The sequence below is a fragment of the Podarcis filfolensis genome (genome assembly GCF_964270895.1).
Source record: "Podarcis filfolensis genome assembly, chromosome: 2".
NCBI lineage: Eukaryota > Metazoa > Chordata > Lepidosauria > Squamata > Lacertidae > Podarcis > Podarcis filfolensis.
This window is the reverse complement of record NC_139605.1, coordinates 101,299,884-101,326,071: the sequence shown is the minus strand read 5'-3', so window position 1 is coordinate 101,326,071 and position 26,188 is coordinate 101,299,884. Positions and strand designations below refer to the sequence as shown.

General features: G+C 41.5%; 2 protein-coding genes across 7 annotated transcripts in view; one reads left to right on the top strand and one right to left on the bottom strand.

Annotated features, from left to right (window-relative positions):
* The window catches only part of APOH (apolipoprotein H), a 351,268-nt gene that overhangs the window by 199,062 nt on the left and 126,018 nt on the right, over positions 1-26,188 (top strand). The window lies entirely within an intron of this gene.
* The window catches only part of PRKCA (protein kinase C alpha), a 187,017-nt gene that overhangs the window by 94,444 nt on the left and 66,385 nt on the right, over positions 1-26,188 (bottom strand). For all 6 annotated transcript variants that reach the window (XR_014544416.1, XR_014544417.1, XR_014544418.1 and 3 more), the window contains exon 3: positions 11,029-11,111. Coding sequence is in view for 2 of the 6 variants with exons in the window: in XM_083598717.1 (XP_083454843.1) it covers positions 11,029-11,111 (83 nt within the window). In the remaining 4 variants the exon portion in view is untranslated. The remainder of the gene's footprint in view (positions 1-11,028; positions 11,112-26,188) is intronic.

Sequence of the window (26,188 nt, the reverse complement as noted above, 5' to 3'; positions counted from 1 at the left end):
TACTCCCTAAACATTGCATGCCAGACATTTTAGATAGGTGTCCTGAACAAACACAGTAGCATAGCTCTCTGCGGTGTATTAAAATTCATGACATATGAACGGGTTCATTAGGGTCTTTGGACAAGATGGTGGGTGAGATTGTTTAGTTTTAGGGTATTTATAGCAAAGTAGAAATAAATTGAACATAACTAATTCAAATTAATGCTTCAATAAGGATTAATGGGGGGGATATGAACTGCTCATTGTACCCACACATAAAGCTTAGCATGGATCAGCATGTTATTCTGCTTTTATAATTCCTAGTTTAGTACAAAGATTATTCTCTAATCTGAATATCTAAATAAGTAAATGAATGACAAATATTTCCTCTGACTCACTCCCTTCAGAAATGTGTAATACAATTATTGACTTTAGAAGATGTAAAGCATGAGAAATTCAAGAGATCCTTGTGGAAGATTTAATTCTTGCATTGAAGCCTGAACTCTTATTACCTCTGTGGGTTTTTGGAGGATGCACTGATTTCATTCCCTTGCCACCACTGTATCATGAAGGGTTTCCATAATCTCTGGAGCAGGACCTGAGGAGCCTTTTTTCAACCCCAAAAGTATACGCCATAATAGGCAGCCATCCAGAAACTGCATGCTAGTGGTGATGGTGGCCAGAGGCAAATGAAGGCAGAAGAGTAGCTGCAACTCTCAGCTTTGTACAGTAGAAGACTTCATTTCAGCCATGTGCATGTCATGTTTCTACATATACCTACATAGCTCCCCATCCAGGCAGACAATTGCAGGAGGTTGGGGGAGGAGGGTCCCTTCCAACTCTATAACTCTATGATTCCAAGAAGCATCATCACAGTTGAAAAACTCAATTCAGGCAGGAAAAAGTGTTTGAGGACGGGGCGAAGCCAGTAAAGTGAAGGGCACAGGCTAGGGAGAGTGACAAGGATTAGACAGAAACCCATGAGAAATCTGTGGTGATGACCTTCTTAGTGGCTGTGCCCAATCTATGGAACTCCCTCACCCCAAGAGGCCCACTCAGCCCTCTCTCTGACATACAGTGGTACCTCGGGTTACATACGCTTCAGGTTACATACGCTTCAGCTTACAGACTCTGCTAACCCAGAAACTAGTACCTCGGGTTAAGAACTTTGCTTCAGGATGAGAACAGAAATCATGCTCTAGCGGCGCAGCGGCAGCAGGAGGCCCCCATTAGCTAAAGTAGTGCTTCAGGTTAAGAACAGTTTCAGGTTAAGAACGGACCTCCGGAACAAATTAAGTACTTAACCCGAGGTACCACTGTATTTGTCATTTTGGAAAAATACTGGGCACTACCAAACTGAATTCAATTCTATGCATAACCTTGTTTAGAAATAGGTGGCCCACGGGCCAGCTGACAGATACAGCTGATGTCCTCTTCTCATGATCCAGTCAAATGCACAATGAGCATGTCAAAGAGAGCAGGACTGTTGTGCCTGCATTGACCTCCAACCTGCATGTGTTCATCGGTGCTACATTCATCATCCGTGAAGTCAGTGTAAAGTGAGAAAGGGTGGTAGGCATGCAAGACTTGAATGCACATTCAGGAACATTTGGGTCTGTGAACACATGTACAACAATAGGGATACAGAGCCCTTACACTGAGAATAAAGACTGGGGATGGGGAAGCATCAGGCCAAGCCAGCTTCATCCCCATTACCCTTCCATAGGTTCAATTATCCTATGGCTAAATCATGATGCGGGTGGTGCTGTGGGTTAAACCACAGAGCCTAGGACTTGCCGATCAGAACGTCGGTGGTTCGAATCCCCGCAACGGGGTGAGCTCCCGTTGCTCAGTCCCTGCTCCTGCCAACCTAGCAGTTCGATAGCACGTCAAAGTGCAAGTAGATAAATAGGTACCACTCCGGCAGGAAGGTATACGGCGTTTCTGTGCGCTGCTCTGGTTCGCCAGAAGCGGCTTAGTCATGCTGGCCACATGACCCAGAAGCGAGATGAGCGCCGCAACCCCAGAGTCGGCCACGACTGGACCTAATGGTCAGGGGTCCCTTCACCTTTACCTTAAATCATGAGAATATGTTTCTCGCCGAAAAGATGTTTCCTATCTTCATCACAACCATTGTTCACATGACTGCCAGTTATCACTAACTGAACCACAATTTTATTCCAATATTTTTTGTGTACAAATAAATCTATAGGGCATGGAGTGTTTGGGGCAGGGGGCAAGAGGTGCGTAGAAAATACATTCAGAAGTGCAAATACAAATAATGAATTTTAAAGACCAATAGAAAACGCCTACACTCCAATTTAACAGATCATACATTTCAATCACATTTAAATCTGGGATTATCCTAAATTACTATTGCTTCCTGGGAAAATAAAGAGAGGGTTGAAATTAAATTATAGATATTTGAGCCATGCAATCGTGGCACGCAACAGGAAGAAGGCATAACTGTTGTTTTATAAATAGGTCTGTGGAATCCTCCAATATTTAAAGCTTTTTCTTTCTCCCCTTTTTTCGTAGCCCATTTCAGTTGGTACAGGAATCAATGAGCCAAAATTGAGTTGGTACGCAGAATACAGTTTTAAAATTTGGACCCCTGCAAAAATATTTAGAACATATTTCATTCACTTCAACATATCATCACCGCCAAATCTTGATTTAGTGGGCTTGTTTTAATCTGGAAGATTTGTTCATGTGTCACAAGACGCCCATTACATTAAAATCTGACATGTTTAACGGCATCAGTATAAGAACAGGATTCATGTGAAAGGAATTTTATGTGTCTCTTTCCCTCTTCTATGATATATGTTTATTTCAAGTTTGTTTACATAAACTTAGCCCGGTTTGGGGAAGCCATATAATTTCACATAAACCCACAGACTGCAGACACGGGAGCCGTAATACATAGCAGAAAAATGATAAAAGGGGAAAAATTATTTGTTTATTGAATATTTATCGAAAAACTGATTTTGTATTTCCACAAATGCCCAATGTATTTTGAACTCTTTGTGGGAAAGTATAAAATGGTTACACAATATCAAGTCATGGAGGGGGGGAACTTGTCCTCTCCAAGTTCTGCTGGGAAGAAACTCAATAGTCTTCTTATATTTTCAACAATGAAAATAAGCTATAACTCAAACACTATAAAGTTCCAACTTGGCTGGACACTGAAAACATGGAAGGACTTTGATTCAATACAGTATAGGCATCTGCAGATGAAAGGAGATGTATGCATTTTATACTTGATTTCTGCAGTTTTAAATTTCTTATTGCTGGTTTTTAATGAGCTGTGTTTTATGCCTTAACACATTCTTGTTCTACTACATACCCAAATATTTAGACACCCAACTGAAGTAGAAGAAGTGCTGTTAAAACTCTCTTCACATTTCCTCAGCTTTGAGGAAGCCCTCTGCCCTTCCACCAAGGACCTCATGAGATTATCATGCTTTCCCCTCTCTGCCACTTTCATCCCCTTAACAGTCCTGTGACAGACCAAAGGACTTAGCTGAATATCATCTGTAACAGTGTTTCCCAAACTTGGGTCTCCAGCTGTTTTTGGACTACAACTCCCATCATCCCTAGCTAGCAGTGTTCAGGGATGATGGGAACTGTAGTCCAAAAACAGTTGGAGACCCAAGTTTGGGAAACTCTGATCTACAGTAAGCTTAAAGGCTGACGAGATGTGAACCCCAATCGCCCCACCTTTAAACCAGTACCCTAACCACTATATCACCCTGCAAATCAAGATGTATTCCCAACACTGCAGGTTTTTTTACACATTGAAAACTATAAATGACAAATAATGTTAGCAGTTATAGTGAAGTGGCCAGAACTCTCCTGAAGAGTTCTTTAAAGTATTTTGCACTGCTAATCTATAAAAAAGCTAGCTATATTTCCTCAAGGAGGATTACACTTACTCAGTTACACTATTAAGGGCTCCACATTCTGCATTGCCCTTACCTCCAACTGATTATAGGGCCAATCCACCTCATAATTAGGTGTACCGAAATCTTTCAGAAATTAGTGGGATTTAAGAATACTTAATTGTATGCTAGACTGTGTTCCAATGTCAGGATGAGTTTTCTTTTTCACAGCAGTGTACTATGAACAAATATCCCTCCTGACACTGGGATGGTATTTCTAGCATACAATTAAGCATTCTTCATTTCAGTGAAGCTTAAGCATGCCTTTGCTAAGTCCTTTCTCTCAATACCTTTACTAAGACAACCATGTGTGCAACTTGATAGATGTTCTTGCTTCTGTGCTGCACTGAAAATATCTGCACTCAATGAAAGCAGGTCACATTTAGATAGGGGTAACTATCACAATGCCCGTCACATGTTGAATTACAGCTCCCATTATCCTGAACCACGGGCCAATCTGGTTGAAGATGATGAGAGCTGCAGTCCAATAGAAACAGGAGGGCACCATGCTGACCGCCCCTGATTTAGATTTTTGGATACAATAACAGGCAATAATGCTCATACAGGTCAAAATGCAAATGTATGGTTTGTTGTTTTGCCAAAAGGTTCTCTGTAAGGGCTCAGAACAAAAAGCTGAACTGGCAACTTCCTGTGACAAAGGTAAGAGGCAATACTGGAAACAAATAATGCTGCATATTCTTACATGGATTTATCATTCCCATGGAATTAAGAGACAAGAACCACAGAATTGTGGAACTAGTTATGTGCTAAAGGACTTTTAGATTTGTTCCTTTCCAAAAGGAGACCCCAATGCCATAGAATTTCAGCATGTTTCTGAAGACAGGTAGGCAGGATTACTGCATGGATACTAGACTGTTCCATTAATATTAAGGACAGTTTAGCAAAGGTTTCTGACTTTAATATGGCATATTTTTCTGGTGCCTAGGATGAAACTAATATTTCTTTTGTAAAAATGCCCAGGCAAATGCAAGATGTGTATGAATTCTTATTGCCTGTTGATCCTTGTAACCTTTTACAGTTCAATTCCCACAGGCTTACTGTTACAGCTGAATTTCAACAGAGTTTGGAAAGCTTCCCACTAAAAATGACTTATTGGAGACAGCTTTCTTAATGGGCAGATCTCACTTGTCCAGCATTATTTTAAGTGAGTTTCCATTCACCAGAAACCAGTATGTGCATTCTCTCACAGAAAAAAATGAAGGACGAGCATCTTACAAAATGTCCCTCATTCCTCTCCTTTTCTGGAAACTTCTCTCTCTCTCTCTCTCTCTCTCTCTCTCTCTCTCTCTGTGTGTGTGTGTGTGTGTGTGTGTGTGTAGATATATATTTTATTGGTTCGGAGTGTATAGAATCCAGAAATCCATAGACAGTACTGAAATAACCAAGTAGACCCACCCACACAGTTTAGGCTACTCCTTTCCCACTTCAAAGTATTTCATTGTTTTCACTTATTTATACAAGGAGCAACAAACATTCAACGATCCCCCCACCACCACAACATAAGCACCAAATGTCTGTTTAATTACATTAAACATTCGGTTTTTAAACAAATGCATCTTTCCACAAGTTGCCATGTGTCCTCAGAGTCCTAAAACCATGTTATATCAATGTTGCAATCAATATATATGCATATATATATTTAACCCCAAGTGTTGCTGGTAGCTAACAGTAATTTTGAATTTCACATTTGAGCCCATGTTCCTTAAAATATATACTCTCCAACCCCCAAAGGGATCCATTAGAAAGTATGAGCTAGTGCTGAGGCTAGTGCAGGGAAATAGGCACAGACATTCTATTCTCTTTAATGTTGATGGTACCCAGAAACAAATTCATGCATAAATTAGCATACATAAATAAGTGCATTTTCCACAAAGTCACAAATTTTGCTGAAGTAAAAGCAGTCGTTCCCAGCTCTTTCCCCTTCATTTCTTCTTATTGTACGGTAGAGAAATAAAGGGACATTAAAATATTTGGCGGTATAAATCATATAACTTGCATTTGTACAAGTGCCTTGAAGGGGAAACTAACAGTTTCTGAACCTGTCAGGCTGCTTTTGGAAGCAATGCATTGTTTATCATGACAGAAAAAAGCCTAAGCAAGTCTAGGGTTAATTTGTACACACACACACCCCGAAAAAGAGTGTGAAACAGCATTTGATTAATCACATTTGCTCTGTTTGATGAACCAAGTAAACTCTGACTTATCTTAACAATGCTTTCTTTGGAAAAAGCCAACTTCAAACCACGGGTTAAGAAACAGGCTTGTTTCAACAAACTTTAACACTAGTTGCATATGCAATACTAAATTGTGGTTAACTGAAACCAAAAGTGGAAGCTTCCAGTCTCTTCCTCATGGCTGTGCCTGAGAAGGACAGGGAAAGGGGTATGCAACCCCTGGGCTCATTCCACAGTTACAAAATTTCCATTTGATCTTCAGCAGGATTCAAGAAAGCCAACAACTGATATTCTAGGAATTCCATATAAATTGTATCTAGTCATAGTCCTTATGTAAAGGTAAAGGTAAAGGTAAAGGTAAAGGTAAAGGGACCCCTGACCATTAGGTCCAGTCGTGGCTGACTCTGGGGTTGTGGCGCTCATCTCGCTTTATTGGCCGAGGGAGCCGGTGTACAGCTTCCGGGTCATGTGGCCAGCATGACTAAGCTGCTTCTAGCGAACCAGAGCAGTGCACGGAACGCCATTTACCTTCCCGCCGGAGCGGTACCTATTTATTTACTTGCACTTTGACATGCTTTCGAACTGCTAGGTTGGCAGGAGCAGGGACCGAGCAACGGGAGCTCACCCCGTTGCAGGGATTCGAACCGCCGACCTTCTGATCGGCAAGTCCTAGGCTCTGTGGTTTAACCCACAGCGCCACCCGCGTCCCGTAGTCCTTATGTATACAGTGCTAAATATATGCACAAATACTCATATGACATTAGTATACAAGATGATCTGTTAATATGTGTCAGGGTACTGCCATCGAAATGGGGGAGGGAGGCAGAAGCGTACAGGGAGCCTCCGACTTTGCTGAGCAGTAACACCACATCGGGGACTGGTGAGAGCGAAGACTCCGGGGGAAACAGAGGGGGAAAGGAGGGGCGAAGGGAGGCAAAGGCTCACAGAGGATACTGTGAGCCCGAGCACCACTCCCAGGCAGGCTGATAGGGAAACAGACATGCAGCTTTCGTCGCCTAGTTTTTGCCAGGGAGTCAAATGTAAGGAAAGGAGGAGGAGACTGGGGGTGTCAAAGTTCTTATGCTGGGGGACGGGACAGGAAGAACCCACTCACGGAATCTGTGAGTGACTGACAGTCATGAACTTTGGAACTCTGAACTGTACATAGTTGCACTAAATAAAACCTGGAAAAGACAGGTCCGAGTCCTGGCTGTTTACTTGCAAGCAACCCCCTACAGACCTGACAATATGTTTTGGCACAGGAAATAAAAAATTCTCTACAATCTAGGACCACAGCAGATTGCAGTGTGGCTCACATGAAGGTACATTCAGGATTCCCCCCACCTCTTTAAACAGCTATAAAGTTAATCAACTGCATGATGCCTTTTATAACTTTATGAAACAACAACAACTAATTCTTTAAATGCTACTTAAAAAGGAACTGGGGCAAATTTTAGAGACACTTTGCAAACCCCCAACTCTAAAACTAGAAAGAGTTTGCATACAGAACTACTAATTTAAAATGTCAAAAGGGAAAGATGTGGCTATGATTTCAAAACAATGCTTATGAGACATGAACTGGTCCATGACAGAATTCCCATCGGGGCCAATTCTTGATGGAAAATATGAATATGCAAATATGCACTTGAAATGGAACTATGTGGAGGCAAGTCACTTGTGAAAGCTTTCCTTGTGGTTGTAGTCATCTTCAACATGCCATCACAACCCTCTAAGAAACAAGATTTGTGACATAAGTGAATCTCTTGCAACTGTGATAGAAGCTACCTCAAGATGTGTGACATCACTGAATCTGCTGCAGCCGTGAGGGAAGCTAATGACTTGCCACACCACTTGTAACATAAGTTTTCTGGGAGGGAATTTCGAGAAACATTTTTGCTGCCCTATATGGAGATCTGGTTTTATATTCTATTTAAAGAATGAAACTTTTTAAAAAATATACAGTGCTAATTTTACAAAATTTCAAAAGTGTTTGAAGTGCAGTACTTGATCAAGGAAGCTAAATCTAATAAAGCACACTTAGTGTAGTTTACTTGAGGATAAAATTATTATTGTTACATGTAAATAGGCATGACAAGCCAGTAGCACACAGTTCCCATGCATTCCTTAAATTCTGAGAACCAAAATGAGAGCAGAGAAAACTGTAAACATATGTATATGTGATGTATATTTGATATGCCATGCATATAAAATATACACTTCCTTAGGATGGAAAAATGTTGGAATTAATGTACTGGTGTTGCATCCATTCCAACGTTGCTTTTCACATGCGAACCATTTAGCTACTGGCATGAAAGAACTGACCCTGCTAGTTTTCAGCTGAAAAACTGGTAACAAAAGGTAAGGGTGTTCAATAACTGGAGAGAAAACCTGGCAAGCCAACATTATCTCCAAGAGTATGAAGAGTTCTAGTTATACATAGCTATACTCCTCTGAAATGACTCTGAAATGAAGAGTCATTTCCAATTTTTTTTTAAAAAGTTGAGAAATAGCTAGTCTCTCTAATTTCCAAAGGGCAAATGGTTCTTTCTAGTCTTTGTTCATCAGAAGTCTGCTGAAGGGGATTGAAATGATCAGTTTTAAATGTGTCTTTCAGTTATAAATACCATTTCTTAGGCCAGAATTATATAGAACATAGCATCCCTTACAATGGGAGGTAATCAGTTGATCCAATTCACAACTTGAAGACTACAGTAATGAATTGCTGAGGAGATTGGAGTCATTCTACTAACTGCAGCTGAGCTAAAATTATATATGTTGTATACATCCATCCACCCTCCTTTTCCATGGCATTTTAATTTCAACAAATGTATCTAAGATTATCTTTGCAACTTCCACAAAGAGTGTCCTGTAATGAAACTACTTGCCAAAAGGCACTTTTGAACAGAAAATATAGAATAATGTGCTTAATTTTCGGTCTTTTTGTTACCATTTGAACTCATTCACACAAGGGAGCTTTATAAAGTCATCCCAGAAAAATATATCAGAATACCAAAATCTCTTTAGCCATGATTCAGAGGGCCTCTTGAGATATGAGCGTCGATATAGCAGTCCTCACATTATTTTAAACTGCTTTTGAAACTCTAATGTTTCAAAAGCATATTGCCGAGCGAGGAGATGCAGTTTGAAAACAACTTTAGAAGCCACACATCTATTCAATTATTAGAGATTATTTTCAGCAAGCCTTTCCAGTAAATTCTCAGGACACCTTAGAATGAAAGCAGAAAATAAAATAAAATAAAAGTCAGAAAGTAATGAAACTTAACACTACTAGGGGATTTTAAAAAGAAGATCTCAGCATTAGATAATCTTCAATGGATATCATTATGAGCAGCAAATTGTTGCCCCTTCCTTAGCCTGTCTTCATTTTGAAATCAAATATATGTCTGCACTTTGTTTACATAAAATAAAAACAAAAAGTAATTACAAAACACACAGAGGAACCTCAGTCCTTTAGGAGCATGTGATTATCAAAGACACTCTAACCATGCAATCCAATCCAGACAGGCAAAACAAAATGGTCCCTACCACAAAGGTTCCATAGTAAGGAAACACACTGCCAGTTTATATGTGCAAAGGAATCAAACCATGAATTATTATTTTTTGAGACACCGGCACTTCTACCAGCAATTGGACAGGTGAGATTGTATATATGAATGCTATTGCACAAAAATGTGCCATACAAACGGGAAAAGAATATATAGCTCCTCTCTCTGACATGCTAATTGGTTGTTCTCCAGAAGCTCCTGTTAGGTGGGGGGGATATTTACATAGGCAACCCTCCATTCTGCAGCATGAATCAGGCAAAGTTGATTCTGGTCCTAAGGAGGTGTCAACCCATGCTACAAGCTAGGGATGAAAAATTCAGTCCACTTTTTAAAGCAAACTGACCTAAGTTCCAAGACTTAGACAAAAAGATAAGATAGATAAGATACAGACATAGACACAAAATAGAACACAGTTCACAATCAGATTGCACACGTTCCTAAATTTTGCAATGAGGGTTTTGTTCAAAAATGTGTCCAAAAATGTATGTTACACACACACACAAAAATGTACAAAAATAGGGCAATGCATAGGAAGGCATAAGAATGCAGATCGGGGGAAATGCATACAAAATGCAAGTTTTTGAGAAAGTATGTACAGAAGTGTGTATAATACTTGTGTATTTTTAATAATAATAATAATAATAATAATAATAATAATAATAATAATAATTGTGTATTGTTTAAATTTTTTGTAGAAAACAGTGTGGAACAGATTTAGGATTGAGTGCATGCAGAACTGAAATCTGGATTGAAAAGCCCAAAAGCCTGAGGTCAAAGACATCTACTCTAACAGACAGGCTATCAAAATTGTTGTGTAAGCTCCAGAGTCAGATGTACAGAGGTTAATCAACCTTCTATTCCCCACTGAAAAACAAAATTGTGAAATCAATGAATGCTACAGTGTCTACCTGAAGTCAGTGACTGGCTAAATAATAATAATAAAAATAGTGGCTCAGAATGAATGAAGAACATAGTGTTACACATTATTGAAAATATGCAATAGTGCAGTAGTTGGAAGTCTGACATGGCTAAAAGCTGACTATAACTTGCTCTCAATATTAATAAAAGTGACTTTATAATATATGTTGTCTTTCATATAGTCTCTCCTTCCCTTTTATTTTTTTTGCTTCAAAACTCTGCTTTTCTCTTACTTGTCTCTCATTGGCTTCATTGTTGCAATTGCCTGTGATCATGGAGAAGACAGACTGTGACAGAATAAACTTAATAAGCACAAGAACATATTAACTGACCTCTAAGCTGCCAATATCTACCATCCATGCATCAACAAAACGCATCAACAGAGCAATGAATCAACACAGATCAGAGAGCAAAGTACAATGTACTTACATCCGTGTCCGGCCCCTTGTCTGCCCCGGGACAAGAAAAGGTAACGAATTCATGGCACCTCTTGTGAACCACAAAGCAGCAAACTAGGAAAAGAAGAAAAAAACATTCAAGCAATTGCAGATTTGTTAACAAGTTTACTGCCAATCTACTGAAGTGAATTGAAATAAGCTGCCTTGTGAATAGTGTTGATAGACGTTCAAATCATGGAAAAATTAATTCTCAAGTCTTCAAGAAACACAGCGTTCTTTCAGCACAGGCAATTGCTTCTAACACATGATGTCCACATATTGTAAAACGACAGTATATCTAATTTTGCTCGTTGTTTTTTTAACACAAGCTGTGGTCAAAACAAACAATCAAAGGACTCCAAAACATTTAACTCTTCGCCCATTAAGATACAAGACAGAGTAATTCCCCATTGTTATTTTGCCTGAGATTTTACAGTTACCACTTTTCATGCAGGCAACAGTATCCCACATTCTTCAACAGAGGATGAAAAAGAAGCATTTATTTGATAGGGTTTTTTTGGAGAATTTTTATTTCTGATACAATTTTGCTATATCTATAAAAGTATACGCTACTTAGTTACTTTAGCTGTGCTTTATTTATTTAGCAGGACTTTATACATTTCTCAGTGCAAATTGGAAGCCATCTTGCGTACCTTGGTAGAAAGGCAGGATAGACATAAATCAATTACTGGCAATTCTCCAATGCTCTTGGGCAATGATGTGTAATTGATAAAATTACATTTGCAAAATACAGACATCAGGATGCGTTCCGCAAAACCTTAAGTTAGGGTGGGCTCTTTCCTTAAGAGTAATTGAATAACATGTTAACATACTATCGGTGCATCTCTAACTACTGAAAAACATTGCTGTTATGATGATAGAAAGGCAACATGGCCAAATGTTAACCCTGGGTATTAGTTGCTTAGCATGTAGAAAACCATCATCAAAAGGCCATCAATGGCTCCTAATCCTGATGGCTACATTCTCTATCACACTGTCAGGGGTAAAGGTAAAGGGACCCCTGACCATTAGGGTCCGGTCGTGGCCGACTCTGGGGTTGCGGCGCTCATCTCGCTTTATTGGCTGAGGGAGCCGGCGTACAGCTTCCAGGTCATGTGGCCAGCATGACTAAGCCGCTTCTGGTGAACCAGAGCAGTGCACAGAAACACTGTTTACCTTCCTGCCGGAGCGGTACCTATTTGTCTACTTGCACTTTGACGTGCTTCCGAACTGCTAGGTTGGAAGGAGCAGGGACAGAGCAACGGGAGCTCACCCCGTCACGGGGATTCGAACCGCCAACCTTCTGATCAGCAAGTCCTACGCTCTGTGGTTTAACCCACAGCGCCACCCCCGTCCCTTCTGTCAGGGGTAGTAAGCTTCTAAATACCAGTTATCTGAAACCACAGGAGGGGAGAGTGTGCTGTTGCACTCCAGTCCTGCTTACAGACTTCCCATAGACACCTGTCAGAACAAGATGGTGGATTGTAAAACAACTGTACGTATTCAGTTCATAAGTTTATTGCTCTAGCTAAAGGCTTAAGATCAGCCTTGGCCTATGGAGCCCTATTGCAACGACTGTTATATCTACATTAATTCTAAACCTTAACTGTGACATAAAATAAATGGCTAGTGGATCACAACAAACAATTAAATAAGGTTCTTGGGAGACCAAAGGAAACATCTACATAGGAAAAGTTTTCTTCTGAGATTATGCTGATAGACTCTTTGCTCTGGTCTTATACTTCCTTTTCAATCGGATTCGATTGGAGGTGCGCTGCATCAGATTTTGGTTGCTCAATCACTCCCAATTCAAAGATGCGGCAAAATTACAGTTTCTAGGGCCACATGTTGCATTCTGCATGAGTCATTTCTATGAGCTTTCGAATCAGGACTCAAGTCAGGCACGCAGAAAGCAAGATACACATCCCTTGCCTCAGCTTAACTGCACAGGATTGCAACTTAAGATTCCATACAAAGTTAGCACCTTCCTGGAAATGCAAAGAATACTTTTCTATTTAAGAACTGGCCTAATGTCATTTTAACATTCAAGGTCACCTTAAAGCTGAAATATATGGTGACTTAATGTACCAAGGGGGAAAAATGTACTACAAGGAACACCCTGCACAATGTGGATGGGGGTCAGAGCAAAAACAGCTCCTGGGTCACTGCTTATGAATCTCTCTCCTCTCATTTCTCTCCATATTTTTCTTTTTTAAAAATATGCTTTTGATGATAATGACTTCCTGAAAGATGAAGTGAGAATCTAGGCAGCAGACCTTTTGCCAGCCAGATGTTGCTGTCTTCCAACTCCTATCAAACCTGACAGCTGATTATGCCAGATGAGGTTGATGGGAGCTAAGTAAAGGTAAAGGGACCCCTGACCATTAGGTCCAGTCGTGACTGACTCTGGGGTTGCGCGCTCATCTCGCTCTATAGGCCGAGGGAGCCGGCGTTTGTCAACAGACAGCTTCTGGGTCATGTGGCCAGCATGACTAAGCCGCTTCTGGCGAACCAGAGCAGCACACGGAAATCCCATTTACCTTCCCGCTGGAGCAGTACCTATTTATCTACTTGCACTTTGACGTGCTTTCTAACTGCTAGGTTGGCAGGAGCAGGGACCGAACAACAGGAGCTCACCCCGTCGCGGGGGTTCGAACCGCTGACCTTCTGATCAGCAAGTCCTAGGCTCTGTGGTTTAACCCACAGCGCCACCCGCGTCCCATTGATGGGAGTTAGAGTCCTTCAAAATATGAAGGGCGACAGGTAAGCCACCTCTGATCTATGAGGAAGGGGGTCCTTATTTGAGAGGAGGAAAACGAAGAGTCTGGGCATTATTTTGTGAATTCTGATGTGGGAAGGATTTAGACCAGGCTTCCACAACCTCGGCCCTCCAGATGTTTTGAGACTACAATTCCCATCATCCCTGACAACTGGTCCTGCTAGTTAGGGATCATGGGAGTTGTAGACCAAAAACATCTGGAGGGCCGAGGCTGAGGAAGCCTGATTTAGACTTTACTAGAAATAGGGACAACCATCTTTAATCAGAAAACTGCAACACTATCACACGCATTCCAGGTTGCTGAAATACACTCTTTTATAAACCTCTTTCTCAGTCAACACTTAGGAACGGTGCTCCGAACACATCTGTATAAAACGAGTGGAAGAACACATGAGACAACTAAGGTAAGATGCCAGCACTGAAAGACTGCTTCCTAAGGAAGTCAAAAGAAAAAATGCAAATGCACAGTCTCAAAAACCTTTGATTATCTCAATGTTTCATGTGGGAAAGTGTTGTGAATGGTGACGGGGGGGGGGAGGGCTTTTAAAGCAGGCTGAAATCACTACTGATCACTACTGTACTTCTTTTCCCTGCCTTCCGAATCAGTATTGGAACCTATATAAATGTCAAATCAATGAATTAACGGCTTTGTTTCTTAAACTCACTTTTCAAATGCATAATTCAAAATGCCACTTCCTTTACGAAGTGAGATAGCTAATGAAAACGAAGGCTCTCCTATGACCCTCTTATGATCAATTGAGTGCAGGATTTGAGATTAAGTCAACGGAGAGAGACCAATTAACTAGGGTGCATGGTCAATTTGGCAGCGCAGATATAACCTTACTGATGAAATCAGCTTTACTGATGTGAATATGCACATCCGTCTGTCTATATTATCTCATTTACATCCCACCACTCCTCCAAAAAACCAAGGGCTACATACATGTACAGTGGTACCTCGGGTTACATACACTTCAGGTTACATACGCTTCAGGTTACATACTCTGCTAACCCAGAAATAGTACCTCGGGTTAAGAACTTTGCTTCAGGCTGAGAACAGAAATTGTGCGGCAGTGGCGTGGCAGCAGCGGGAGGCCCCATTAGCTAAAGTGGTGCTTCAGGTTAAGAACAGTTTCAGGTTAAGAACAGACCTCCAGAACGAATTAAGTACGTAACCAGAGGTGCCACTGTAGTTATACCATTTTCTGTTCACAATAAGCTTGTGAGGTAGGCATTGCTGAAGCTGACTAGTTAGCGCAAGCCTGCACAATTAAAAGCGTTATAGCTGAGTGAGGATTTGAATTCAGTGTCCCGCTTGGTTGACAGTTTTCAGCCAGCCTTTCAACATCCACTGAACTCTAAAATATAATAGACCTGTATCTTTGAAAGAAGCTAGAAGAATTCCAAAGCCACTCTTAAATTCTTGCTCTACCAAAAAACAAAACAAAAAACCCCTATTCAACAAGATGAAATTCGTGTATCAGCAATTCATGTTTTTTTCCCCATGGATCTCCAGCGGATTGTGTCACTCTTCAGAAGGCATCCGTCCTTGTCAAAAGCATATGTAAAGCCACCCCGAGGGAGGTCGAAATATTGTATTCTACAGAGAAAACAGCAGGGATGAAAAACACAAGCACAAGGCAAACACTGGTAGGGATATGGATAGGGATAATAAATGCTCTCACAGCAACAAGAACGCCTGACCACACTGTGTGACTCCACAGTTATCCATACACCCCATGCAGTATCCAACCAGTAACCTGTAAAACGACATTCATCTTCTCCCAGGCCTTTAGTTAATTAAATAATCTATAGCTTTTTAAACTGTAGGGGGGTTCTGTTTTCACTGGTTACTATGGTGTGTATTTTTGTGTTTCTTATGTTGTAAACAACCCTGAGATCCTCTGATGATGGACTGTATAGAAATTTAATAAATAATAAGTAATAATAAAGGATACTGGAAGGAAAGTCTAGAAACTCATAGAATTGTGGAGTTGGAAGGGACCACGAGGGTCATCTAGTCCAACCCCCTGCAAGGAAGACATCATTTGCCCGACGTGGGACTCAAACCCACAACCCTGAAATTAAGAGTCCCATGCTCTACCAGCTGAGCTATCCTAGGTCGTGTGAACTCAAAAAAGGTTATATGAATTGCCCCGAAGCCAAACAGGGAGTCTGCTTACAGCATTAGTACATTATTTCGCCAATTAAAATGGCACATTGTCAAAGAGCGTCAAGTATCTTGAAAGCTTCTACTACCTAATATATTCAGTTTCATTTATCTTGCTTTAAAGGGATCCATGCATTATAACTAAGGGTTGTATCCAAAGCTGCACGGGTGATGATCTGCTTGCACAATGGGTCTTATCCTTCCTCTATTTTTCCTGCTCCCACAAAATCTGTGTTTCCCACAAAATTGAGGTTCCATCAAACCTCTGCTGCAGATTTTTGAGGGTGCACAAGGGGCTGCAGGAGAGACCAGTAGTAGTAGTAATAGTAATAGTGGTGTAATCCTTTATTAATCTTAATTGTAATTAATAGTATTATTACTATTTAAAAGTTCTATATAGTAAACATCACATCTACCTCTTATGTAAGGTTAGGTTAGGTTTTGCACCAAGGAAGCCAGCATTTTTCTGGGATGAATAAATATTTGTGAAAGCACATTACACAAATTTTAATTTAATACCAAGGAATACCCAGCTGCAGATTCACCTGAAATAGATCAAACATACGATTTGTTCTCAAATCTTTGCCATCTCAAATGTTTGATGTGTTGGATGTACAAAAAGCATTAACACCAGAAACCCGCAGATTAATTTAGCAGCCAATAGATTTCACCTTGCACAGAACAGTGGGAAGTTAAGAGGTTTCAGCCTGACATGAAAGCAAAAGTTCACCTAGGGTGGAAGAGGCAAGTTTGAATCTGACCTTTCTGATACCTTCAGTCCCTTTTCTGGCCACAGTTCTATCCTCTGCTAGAAAGAGGACGACTGGCATATGGTCACGCATTCCTCTCCTTATGCTGGCACAACAGATCTAGCCACTACATTACATCTAAAGAACTGTACCGCTACAAGCCATTTATACCAGGAGTCTATACAGCACAAGACCAGCATTTGAAATTTGCCAGGCACCAGGTACACCTGGCTATCAGCCACTTGTGATCAAGTGAAGATTCCTGGGCACCAGAATGTCACCTGACATCTCCACCATCTGGAGGTGCATGCCTGGGGATCCCTGGATCTTGACTGTTTTCACACAGTAGCAACATGCTCCTGTTTTACAATTTAAAATACTCATTTTAAGATATCAATGACTTCCCTTATTTTTCCATGGTTCATTTTACATATCATAAATCCCTGCATATTTTACAAAAACTATACCATTCAGTATTCCATTACTGCATCCATCAAAACTTGTTTACACTGTTGAATTTATCTTAATGCTGCCAATGTTTTCAGCTGTTCACAATTATTTCCCATATATTCAATGAATGTTTCCCAATCTTCTTTAAATGTATGTTCTTCTTGTTCCCTTATTCTATATGTTAAGTCTGCAAGTTGTGCCTATTCTGTCAGCTTAAGTTACCATTCTTCTTTGGTTGGGAACATGTCCTGTAGAATTCTATCTGTTATATTTTATCACACACAGAGAACTTTATTGTGTTCCATAGGCCCAAAAGACACAGTACAAAAATTACATATCAACAGTTATTTAGTCGTAAGAGCGGCCTTGTTATATTTTATCGGCACAGACAGAATGATTTCAGGAACCAAAAAGTCATATTGAAAAATACCACTTTTGAGACATCGGACCCAAAAAATGGCAACTAGGCATTCCTTTTTGGCAACTGTAAGCTTGGTTTAAGGATCCAATTGGTGCTTCTCTTATCTATCTGGGTTTCTAATACTGAACAAGACTTAGAAAAATTGTCAAGTTAGCATGTTAAGGTTGGAGCAGCTAGACAATCTCAGTATCTCTTTCACACACATACACAAACACACCCCTATGCCTGTCTAGACTGAAGGGAACACAAGTCACCATTAAAATGCTCAACGTGTGTGCCCCGCCCCACTTGACCACAGAAGGAAAAGGAAAGCTAGTGATTGGGGAACAATGGCAAAGAGTTACAGAGAAGAACATATTGCACAAAGCTACAGACACCTGGAGTCCTATGATGAGGAAATAGCAGCTATAAACCACCAGTTATCCATCTCCTCTTCCAATTAACACTTCCAGGGATGTTTTTAATGTATGACATATTAGTGTATTTTTGGTATTTGTGGAAGCTGCCCAGAGTGGCTGGGGAAACCCAGCCAGATGGGCGGGGTACAAATAATAAATTATTATTATTATTATTCCAGAATACAACTGGGGATAGGGGCCACGCAAACACAATGGCAGTTATGAGCAGTGCTATTTTTCTAGAAAAAGAGGTGCCGGAACTCACCCTGAACTTATAATGTCAATGGCATCAACCTGAGAGGTGCTGGAACTGAGTTCTGGTGAGTTCCAGCTGGGGGGTGAGCCCTGGTTATGAGAAGAAGATGAGGAGCAGGAGGAGGAGGAGGAGTTTGGATTTGATATCCCGCTTTATCACTACCCGAAGGCGTCTCAAAGCAGTTAACATTCTCCTTTCCCTTCCTCCCCCACAACAAACACTCTGTGAGGTGAGTGGGGCTGAGAAACTTCAAAGAAGTGTGACTAGCCCAAGGTCACCCAGCAGCTGAATGTGGAGGAGCGGAGACGCGAACCCAGTTCACCATATTACGAGTCCACCACTCTTAACCACTACACCACACTGGCTCTCCCAGCAGGTAAGTGTTAGCATAAAAATAGACAACACATGTGAATATGCGCTAAGAGCAACATCAAAGTTCAAGCCCAGGTAACCTGTCATATTCCAGAACATTTGAGGCCAAGGCCTAAGAATCTGCATTCACAAGTGTGGCTCCTATACTAAAGGGAATCAGCACCAACCACGGCATTGGCACACATGCCAGGAGCGAGGGGTTCTCTTTTAGGAGAAGTTATGCTTGCCAGGGGAAGACTGCATGGAGCATCGCAAGTCACTGCTCAAACTGTTGCTGCTAAAATAGTTTGATTGCATCAGGCTAACCATCTTTTGAAAATGATAGTTCAGCAGTTGAGTCATGGAAAGGAGAATTGCCAGAAAGGAAAAGCACAAGGGAATTTCAAATGCCAAAAACATCTTCATTTTAACCCAAGATGAGAAAAGTTAACATTTTGCTAGGAGAAAATGAAAACAATTTAAGATTGTGATTGTATGCAGATTTAGCTGAGAGTTAAGTCCCACTGGACAAAGCGAAACACACTTTTGAGGAAACATAATGAGGACCAGGCTTCAGAAGTGCATAAAAAGAGCATTAAAAAAGGGACAAAAGGACAAGAGATCGTACAATTTATAATACAAAGCAAGGCATTTATCTTTCAGGCTCATCCTTTTCTTACCAGGAGTTATCAAACAGAAGTTTTCATAGATGTCCTGGTTACCTTCGGCTACCCACGTAGTTAAAGCAATATACAAGTATCGGCTAGGCAGGGAATCCCAAACTGTGGTTTGAAAGCTTCATTCAGGCAGTCTGCAGAACATCTGTGGATTTGTGGTTGAAGATGGAAGATACCACATCCACTGCATGAAATATTCATATTGAATTTTAACTTTATGTTTATTGCTTCTTTTATTTATTATTTCCACAGTATTCAAATCAGAATGTGTAGAATACAATATACAAGAAAGCTAAAATTCGGAATGAGCTCAGGCTTGCAAGAGAGGTTGAAAATAATAAAAGGATGTTTGAATCAAGAGGAAGAACAAGGAAGTAATAAGTCCTCTGTGTGGAGAAGGTGAATAAATGCTATTGGGTGACAGAAAGAAAGAAGAACTGCTCAACACCTAGGTTGTCTCTGTCTTCTCCCGAAAGGAAAACAGCACCCAACCTGGTGATACTGGAATAAATGGAGCAGAGAGGGAGGTGCAACCCTAAATAGGAGAAGAGTTGGCAAGGGAACATCTAGCCACTTTAAATGAATTCAAATCTCCATGCCTGATGAACTGTTTCCAAGGGTACTAAAGGAACTTGCAGGTGTAACATCAGAGCCTCTGTCTATAATCTTTAATAATTCTTGGAAAACAGATGAAGTCCCTGCAGACTGGAGGTGGGCAAATGTTGTCCCCATCTTCAAAAGGGGGAGGGCAGATCCAGACAACTACCAACCTGTCAGTTTGGCATCAATACCTGGAAACGTCCTAGAGCAGATGATTAAAAAGTTGGTTTTTAAGCAAAGGTTGGGTGGATTTTTTAGCTATGTTTCCAGCCTTCCTAGGGGTTGGACTATATGGGCACTGGGGATCCCTTCCTAACCCTACAATTCTGTGAATTAAAAATCATATAAGATTTAGGACGGTGCATTACAATTGTGGCAAGTAGAAAACTCATTAAGAGGTGTGCCAAGTCTCTCAGCAATTTTGGGAACCACTGAATGAGGAAACATAAGCACATCAAAATTCTGATTAGAAATGTTATAGTCCCTCCCAATCATTTCTAGACCTAAAGTTTGAACGAAGTATTTCTCTGAAGAAAGAAACCTCTTTTTTTTCTGGAAAAACCATAGTAACAAAACAAAAAGCGAAAAAGGAAGCCGAAGTTACATGATGAGGGATAATCAAGAGAGAGGTATTTTGCAATTACACAGTAATGATTTGCACTGCACTATTTATTTGTCATTCAGAACACGTATGTTTTAAGATCAGATCTCCCCAACAGAGATGTTCAAAACACAATCTGTTTGATATCAAAGCAATCTATTTAATCAACAGATTAAGTAAAACACAAACGCATTTGCTGGACAAATTTCCAGATCTTGGTTGTGTTTATTCTCATTAAAATGAGCAATCCACCAACATCTGCCCAGTTCAGTCACTATTCCTGTTCATGGGGACATCATGATATAGGACCTATTTCATGGAGTCCCCATTAATATATATACAAATTCATGCTGCTATGCCTAACTGAGAGAAAAAAAGGGGGGGAGAGAGAATCCCTCTAGCAGTGGATCTCCAGAAATCAGAGAGAAGAAACCTACTTTTGGCAGATGTGCTGCGAGGGGGGGGCTACTCTCAAGCACTGCTGATGCTTGTTTCCTTGGTTATGTTTGAGGCATACTCAAACAAACTGAGAAGCATTGAACTTCCACTCAGCAGCTTCTGCACTGGGGTTATATTTTGCTGCTCTGGCTGCAGGTGCCTTTTTCTTGCTGGGAACAGCCACCAGCAGTCAATGCACAACCAAACACCGCCATCCCAACTGTTGGCTGATGTCACAAATGACATCAAGTAATGGGACAAGTGGGCATGGTTTGGAGGAAACAGCCTGGTTGGCCAAGGGCAGAGGTTCCCCACCCCAATATAAGCCCCTTATCAGATGAAGGTATCAAATCTGTTACCTGGTGAATTCACAAAATCAATAATACATATGGTTATGATGCCAAAACCTTTACCAGCCACTTATACTGCAATCCTACAGTCAGTCTGGTAAGCCAGGAGTAGCCATCGGGGTGCCCTCCAGATGTTGCCAGACTACAACTCCCATCATCCCTGTCCATTGGCTGGTGTGAGTTTTAGTTTAACAACATTGGGTGCCTATGAGATAAGCCAAATGGTGTTACTATGTCAGCCAAATGGTGTTACTATGTCTTCAGGAAAGCTGGCTAGGTGTTGGAAGTCAAAAGGATGAGGAGACAAGGACGTGGGAAGAAAAACAAGAAGCAGCGTGGGACCAAAAGTTTTAAAAAAGAGAAGGCAGAGGGACTTTCTGGCTCCCTGCCTCTCCCCTTTTACATCTCTATTCTTTCAAAGATATAAAATGTTATACTCATAAGAAGATGACATAGGGTTTAACTTGCTCATTCAGAGCGTTAATAAAATGGAAAGGCTTCTTGACACCTGAAATGCATTTAACTTATTACCTCAATAAACTGCAACACTTTTGTGAAGGAAACCCCATCAAATAAAATAGAATGCACTGTGCAGAATTTCACTTCGCATTTCCAGAGTCCAATTATTATTACCTTATTAATCTTTATGAAATGTGTACTGGCCAAGCTGCATATGTTATTCTCAAGTAGTAGGGAAAAAGCATCATTTCCTATAGTTGCCGCTTCAATCAGTCCCACTTCCTGCACAACAGAGTGAGACAACAGGCCAAGCCCTGTGCTAGCTTCACAAACAATGTGAAGCACAAAAATCAGCTGACAAATAAGGCCATTTTCAGATGTGAGACTTAAAATTGGTCATTCAATTTCCTCAATCTGCAAAGAGAATGAGATTGCTAAGCAACTTACAATCAGCATCTGATTTGTTAACAGCTATCTTCCATGTTCTGTGTGACATTAACCAGATTGAAGCAGAGGTCTTTAGATACTTTACAGTAGGCTAATCTACTACCATCTTGGAATCACCACTTTTTAATTATATTGGAAAGGCACCACTCATTTTCTGAAAGCACACAGCAACTATAGTTGAAGAGCTAGCCCTTGATGAGCCCCGCAATTAAAGCCTGCTAGCCAATCATTAACACGAGCCAAAATATTGAAATAAAATAACAACGAAAAGAAGTCTAGCCATGTAGATAGAGAGAGATGTGCTTTCACACACACACACAGCAACATCTTCTCAAGTTCTACATAGCAAAACACATACCCAGAATACCCAGGTTCTACACTCCAATGACCAAAAATAATGCTGCCCTTCTAGAAAGTGTTGTCGTGGGCAGGACCAGCCTAAGACACTTCAGCACCTGAGACAATCCTCAAAATGCCCCTCTCTCCAGGGAAGGAGTGAGTGGAGACCTACATCAGGAACAAGGCAGGAAATCAAATCAACATTACCCAATGGTTGAAGTGAAAATCAAAGGCTGTCATGGGGGTGGGGGGAGAAAGGGGCCCACTCTGAATCATGCATGAGACCCCAGAGAGCAGCCCCACCATCTCCTGCTCTAGGGAGATGGGAAGAGACCAGCAATGCCTCCCATTCACCGAGATGCTACAATAGTGGTGGCACTGGGGAGGCTGCCGAAGAAGAGGGAGATCCAGCCTCCATGGGGTATGCATGCCACAGCCATTACTGTAACAAGCAATATATTTCTTGCAGGCTGGATTTGCTGCCCCTGGGGATGCTGCTGCCTGAGGAGGTCGCCTCACCTTGCCTCGTGTATGGGCCAGCCCTGTTCATGGGACAAAGGAGAATTTATTCTTACCTCCAGCTGTGTGAAGCTAGCATGCACTCCCAAATTTGCCCCTACTTGTAGAGATAACAAGAGGATCCAGCAAATTAACAGCTCAGCATGCTTCCGGTAACCTAAACGCAGGGGGAAGTGTTTTTTTCTTTTTGCTATTAATGACGTAATAGTGCTAAGCAGGTGGTGCTGTGGTGTAAACCACTGAGCCTCTTGGGCTTGCTGATCAGAAGGTCGGCGGTTCAAATCCCCGTGGCGGGGTGAGTTCCCATTGTTCGGTCCCAGCTCCTGCCCACCTAGCAGTTCAAAAGCACGTCAAGTGCAAGTAGATAAATAGGTACCGCTCCGGCGGGAAGGTAAACGGCATTTCCATGAGCTGCTCTGGTTCACCAGAAGTGGTTTAGTCATGCTGGCCACATGACCTGGAAGCTGTCTGCAGACAAACGCCGGCTCCCTCAGCCTACAGAGTGAGATGAGCGCACAACCCCAGAGTCATCCGCGACTGGACCTAATGGTTGGGGTACCTTTACCTTTACCTAGTGCTAAGCACATTCAGTGCTGTTTATACACAATCTAGTACCTTAGAAATAACACTCAGGAATAGATATATTCCAGAGAGGGTGAAGAGTTTCTTTCTCTTTCATAATGGGCACATGTGCATATCAGCAAAAACTTTCATTTGAGAGAAGGAAGAAGGGTAACTAGAATTCATGACAGCTATGTGGAAATGTAATGTCAGAGGAACAGGAAGGTAAGAAACAGAAGTTGGGTCATGAACCAGAAAATACAAAGACACAAGATTAATGGATCACCAACCATGTACAACCACACTTCGAAACCAGGTGAGACATTTCATACCCTAAAAAAACTGCACTACCACTGCTATAGAATCTCCAAATAAGCTGTTGCTTTTTAAGCAAATCCCACAGCACTGTACCTTCTGGTGTAATGCAATGGTTTGGGGGCAATGTCCTCAGGAATAATAGGAACAACGCAAAAAGCAAAAAGCTAATGCAGAAGAACTCCCAGAGTCTTTATGTTTTGAATTCCAGTTGGCATTCTTGGTAAAGTCATCATCCTTTTGCCTTACAGAATACTTAAGATGAGAAAAGAAAACCAGATAAATATAGTTTGTAACCCAGAGTGGGTGGCACTGTGGGTTAAACCACAGAGCCTAGGGCTTGCCGATCAGAAGGTCGGCAGTTCGAATCCCCACGACGGGGTGAGTTCCTGTTGCTCGGTCCCTACTCCTGCCAACCTAGCAGTTCAAAAGCACGTCAAACTGCAAGTAGATAAATGGGTACCACTCCAGAGGGAAGGTAAAAGGTGTTTCCGTGCGCTGCTCTGGTTCGCCAGAAGCGGCTTAGTCATGCTGGCCACATGACCCGGAAGCTGTACACTCCCTCCCTCGGCCAATAAAGCGAGATGAGCGCCACAACCCCAGAGTCGGTCATGACTGGACCTAATGGTCAGGGGTCCCTTTACCTTTACCTGTAACCCAGAGTAAACTTTTTGAGATGGACTTTAAATTTCACCCTGAGTTAAATACTTGCATCCTCACATAGCAGATGAGATTCACACAAAGCAAGGGGAACGTAGGGGTGATGAAAGAAGGGCTTCCTGTGTAGGCAGCCTTTGAACACAGCTGAATCATTGTTCCAGTCGGTTTGGAAGCTCCACTTTCAAAATATTTTCCACATGAAAATGACAGACTTATTGCTAGGAAGAAGGAAGCATGGGAATAGGGAATACAATGCAGCGTTTTTCTTCAGGCCAGGCCAAGCACAATGTAATTGCCTTCTTGGCCAGCCTAACTGTTATTAGTAGAGGTTTCACACTTTCAGAAACGCTGGAGCCATATGCAACCTCAACAGTTTGAACTAGATGTTAAACTCACAACAGCCCTGAATGAAAATTTATCTGACTTCAGGATAAGTCTCCACCATCACCTTTGGCCCCTGGCTTTGCCAATGGGCCACTATAATAGAGGATAAAGTGCGAGAAGTCAATTAGCTTTTTCCCACCATTACTCTCTTTGCTCCCCAGGTCTCCCTCTCCCTTCCATGCCTTAGACAGTCATACCTCATGTTACGGACGCTTCAGGTTATGTGTTTTCAGGTTGCGGACTGCGGGAAACCCGGAAGTACCGGAATGGGTAACTTCCAGGTTTTGCCGCTCGCGCATGCACAGAAGCGCCAAATCGCGCTGGTGCCTGCACAGACGCGGTGCTTCAGGATGCGAACGCTGCAGGTTGCGGACATGCCTCCATCACAGATTACATCCGCAACCTGAGGTTCCACTGTATCTTCTTCCCAAAATGGTTTCGAAAGATCTGAGCCCTACACAGTCTTCATTCCTGATTCCTACTTCAAATAGGGGAAGAGGAGCAGCTACTGTTGGATAGGGTCAGATTTGACAGAAGGTCACACCAAGGCTACTAACTCTTTCATTTATCACTATTTCGTTTTTGTTGATCTCCTTTTTAATTTTCTGTGTCGTTGCAATGTAGGTGTTTTACTGAACTGAATGATCCTGCAGGCTTCGTGTTTTGAACTTTCTTCTGAGCTAAAAACAGTGGGCATTTCTTAGCACCTGTCAGGTACAACTTTTCAGACTTCAGGCTACTCCCAGTATTTTTGTAGCAGTGAATTGCTCCTCTGCCCTTTCACGAGCAGTTCTACAGCCTTTCAGTAATAAAACATTTTGAGCATGAGAATTGTTTACGCTTCTGACCTTTCTTGACTGCAACTCGGCTATTCAGATCTGCCAGCTGCTGCTGCGGCTGGTTAATCAAATCAGCAAGGAGAGAAGGCTTTGCTCCCAAAAAGAGATAATTAGCTTGCTGGATAACATATGCCATGGTTAAATCTTTGAGTGTTTGTCAAGCATTAATTTAGGGTTGTACAAGCCATACAAGAAGGTAAAGTTCCCCACCTCCCCCAAACGCATAAAGGTAACGAGGGTCAAGATGTCTAGAGCATTCCTAACCAAAACAGTACATTCCAAAAGCTTATTCCTTAACCCCTTCCAACACTCCGTAAGCCTTCAAGTTTCAGCAGTAGCAGCAGCTTGAAAACAGTATGCATGAATCATGGGAACTACACAGTTCTCAG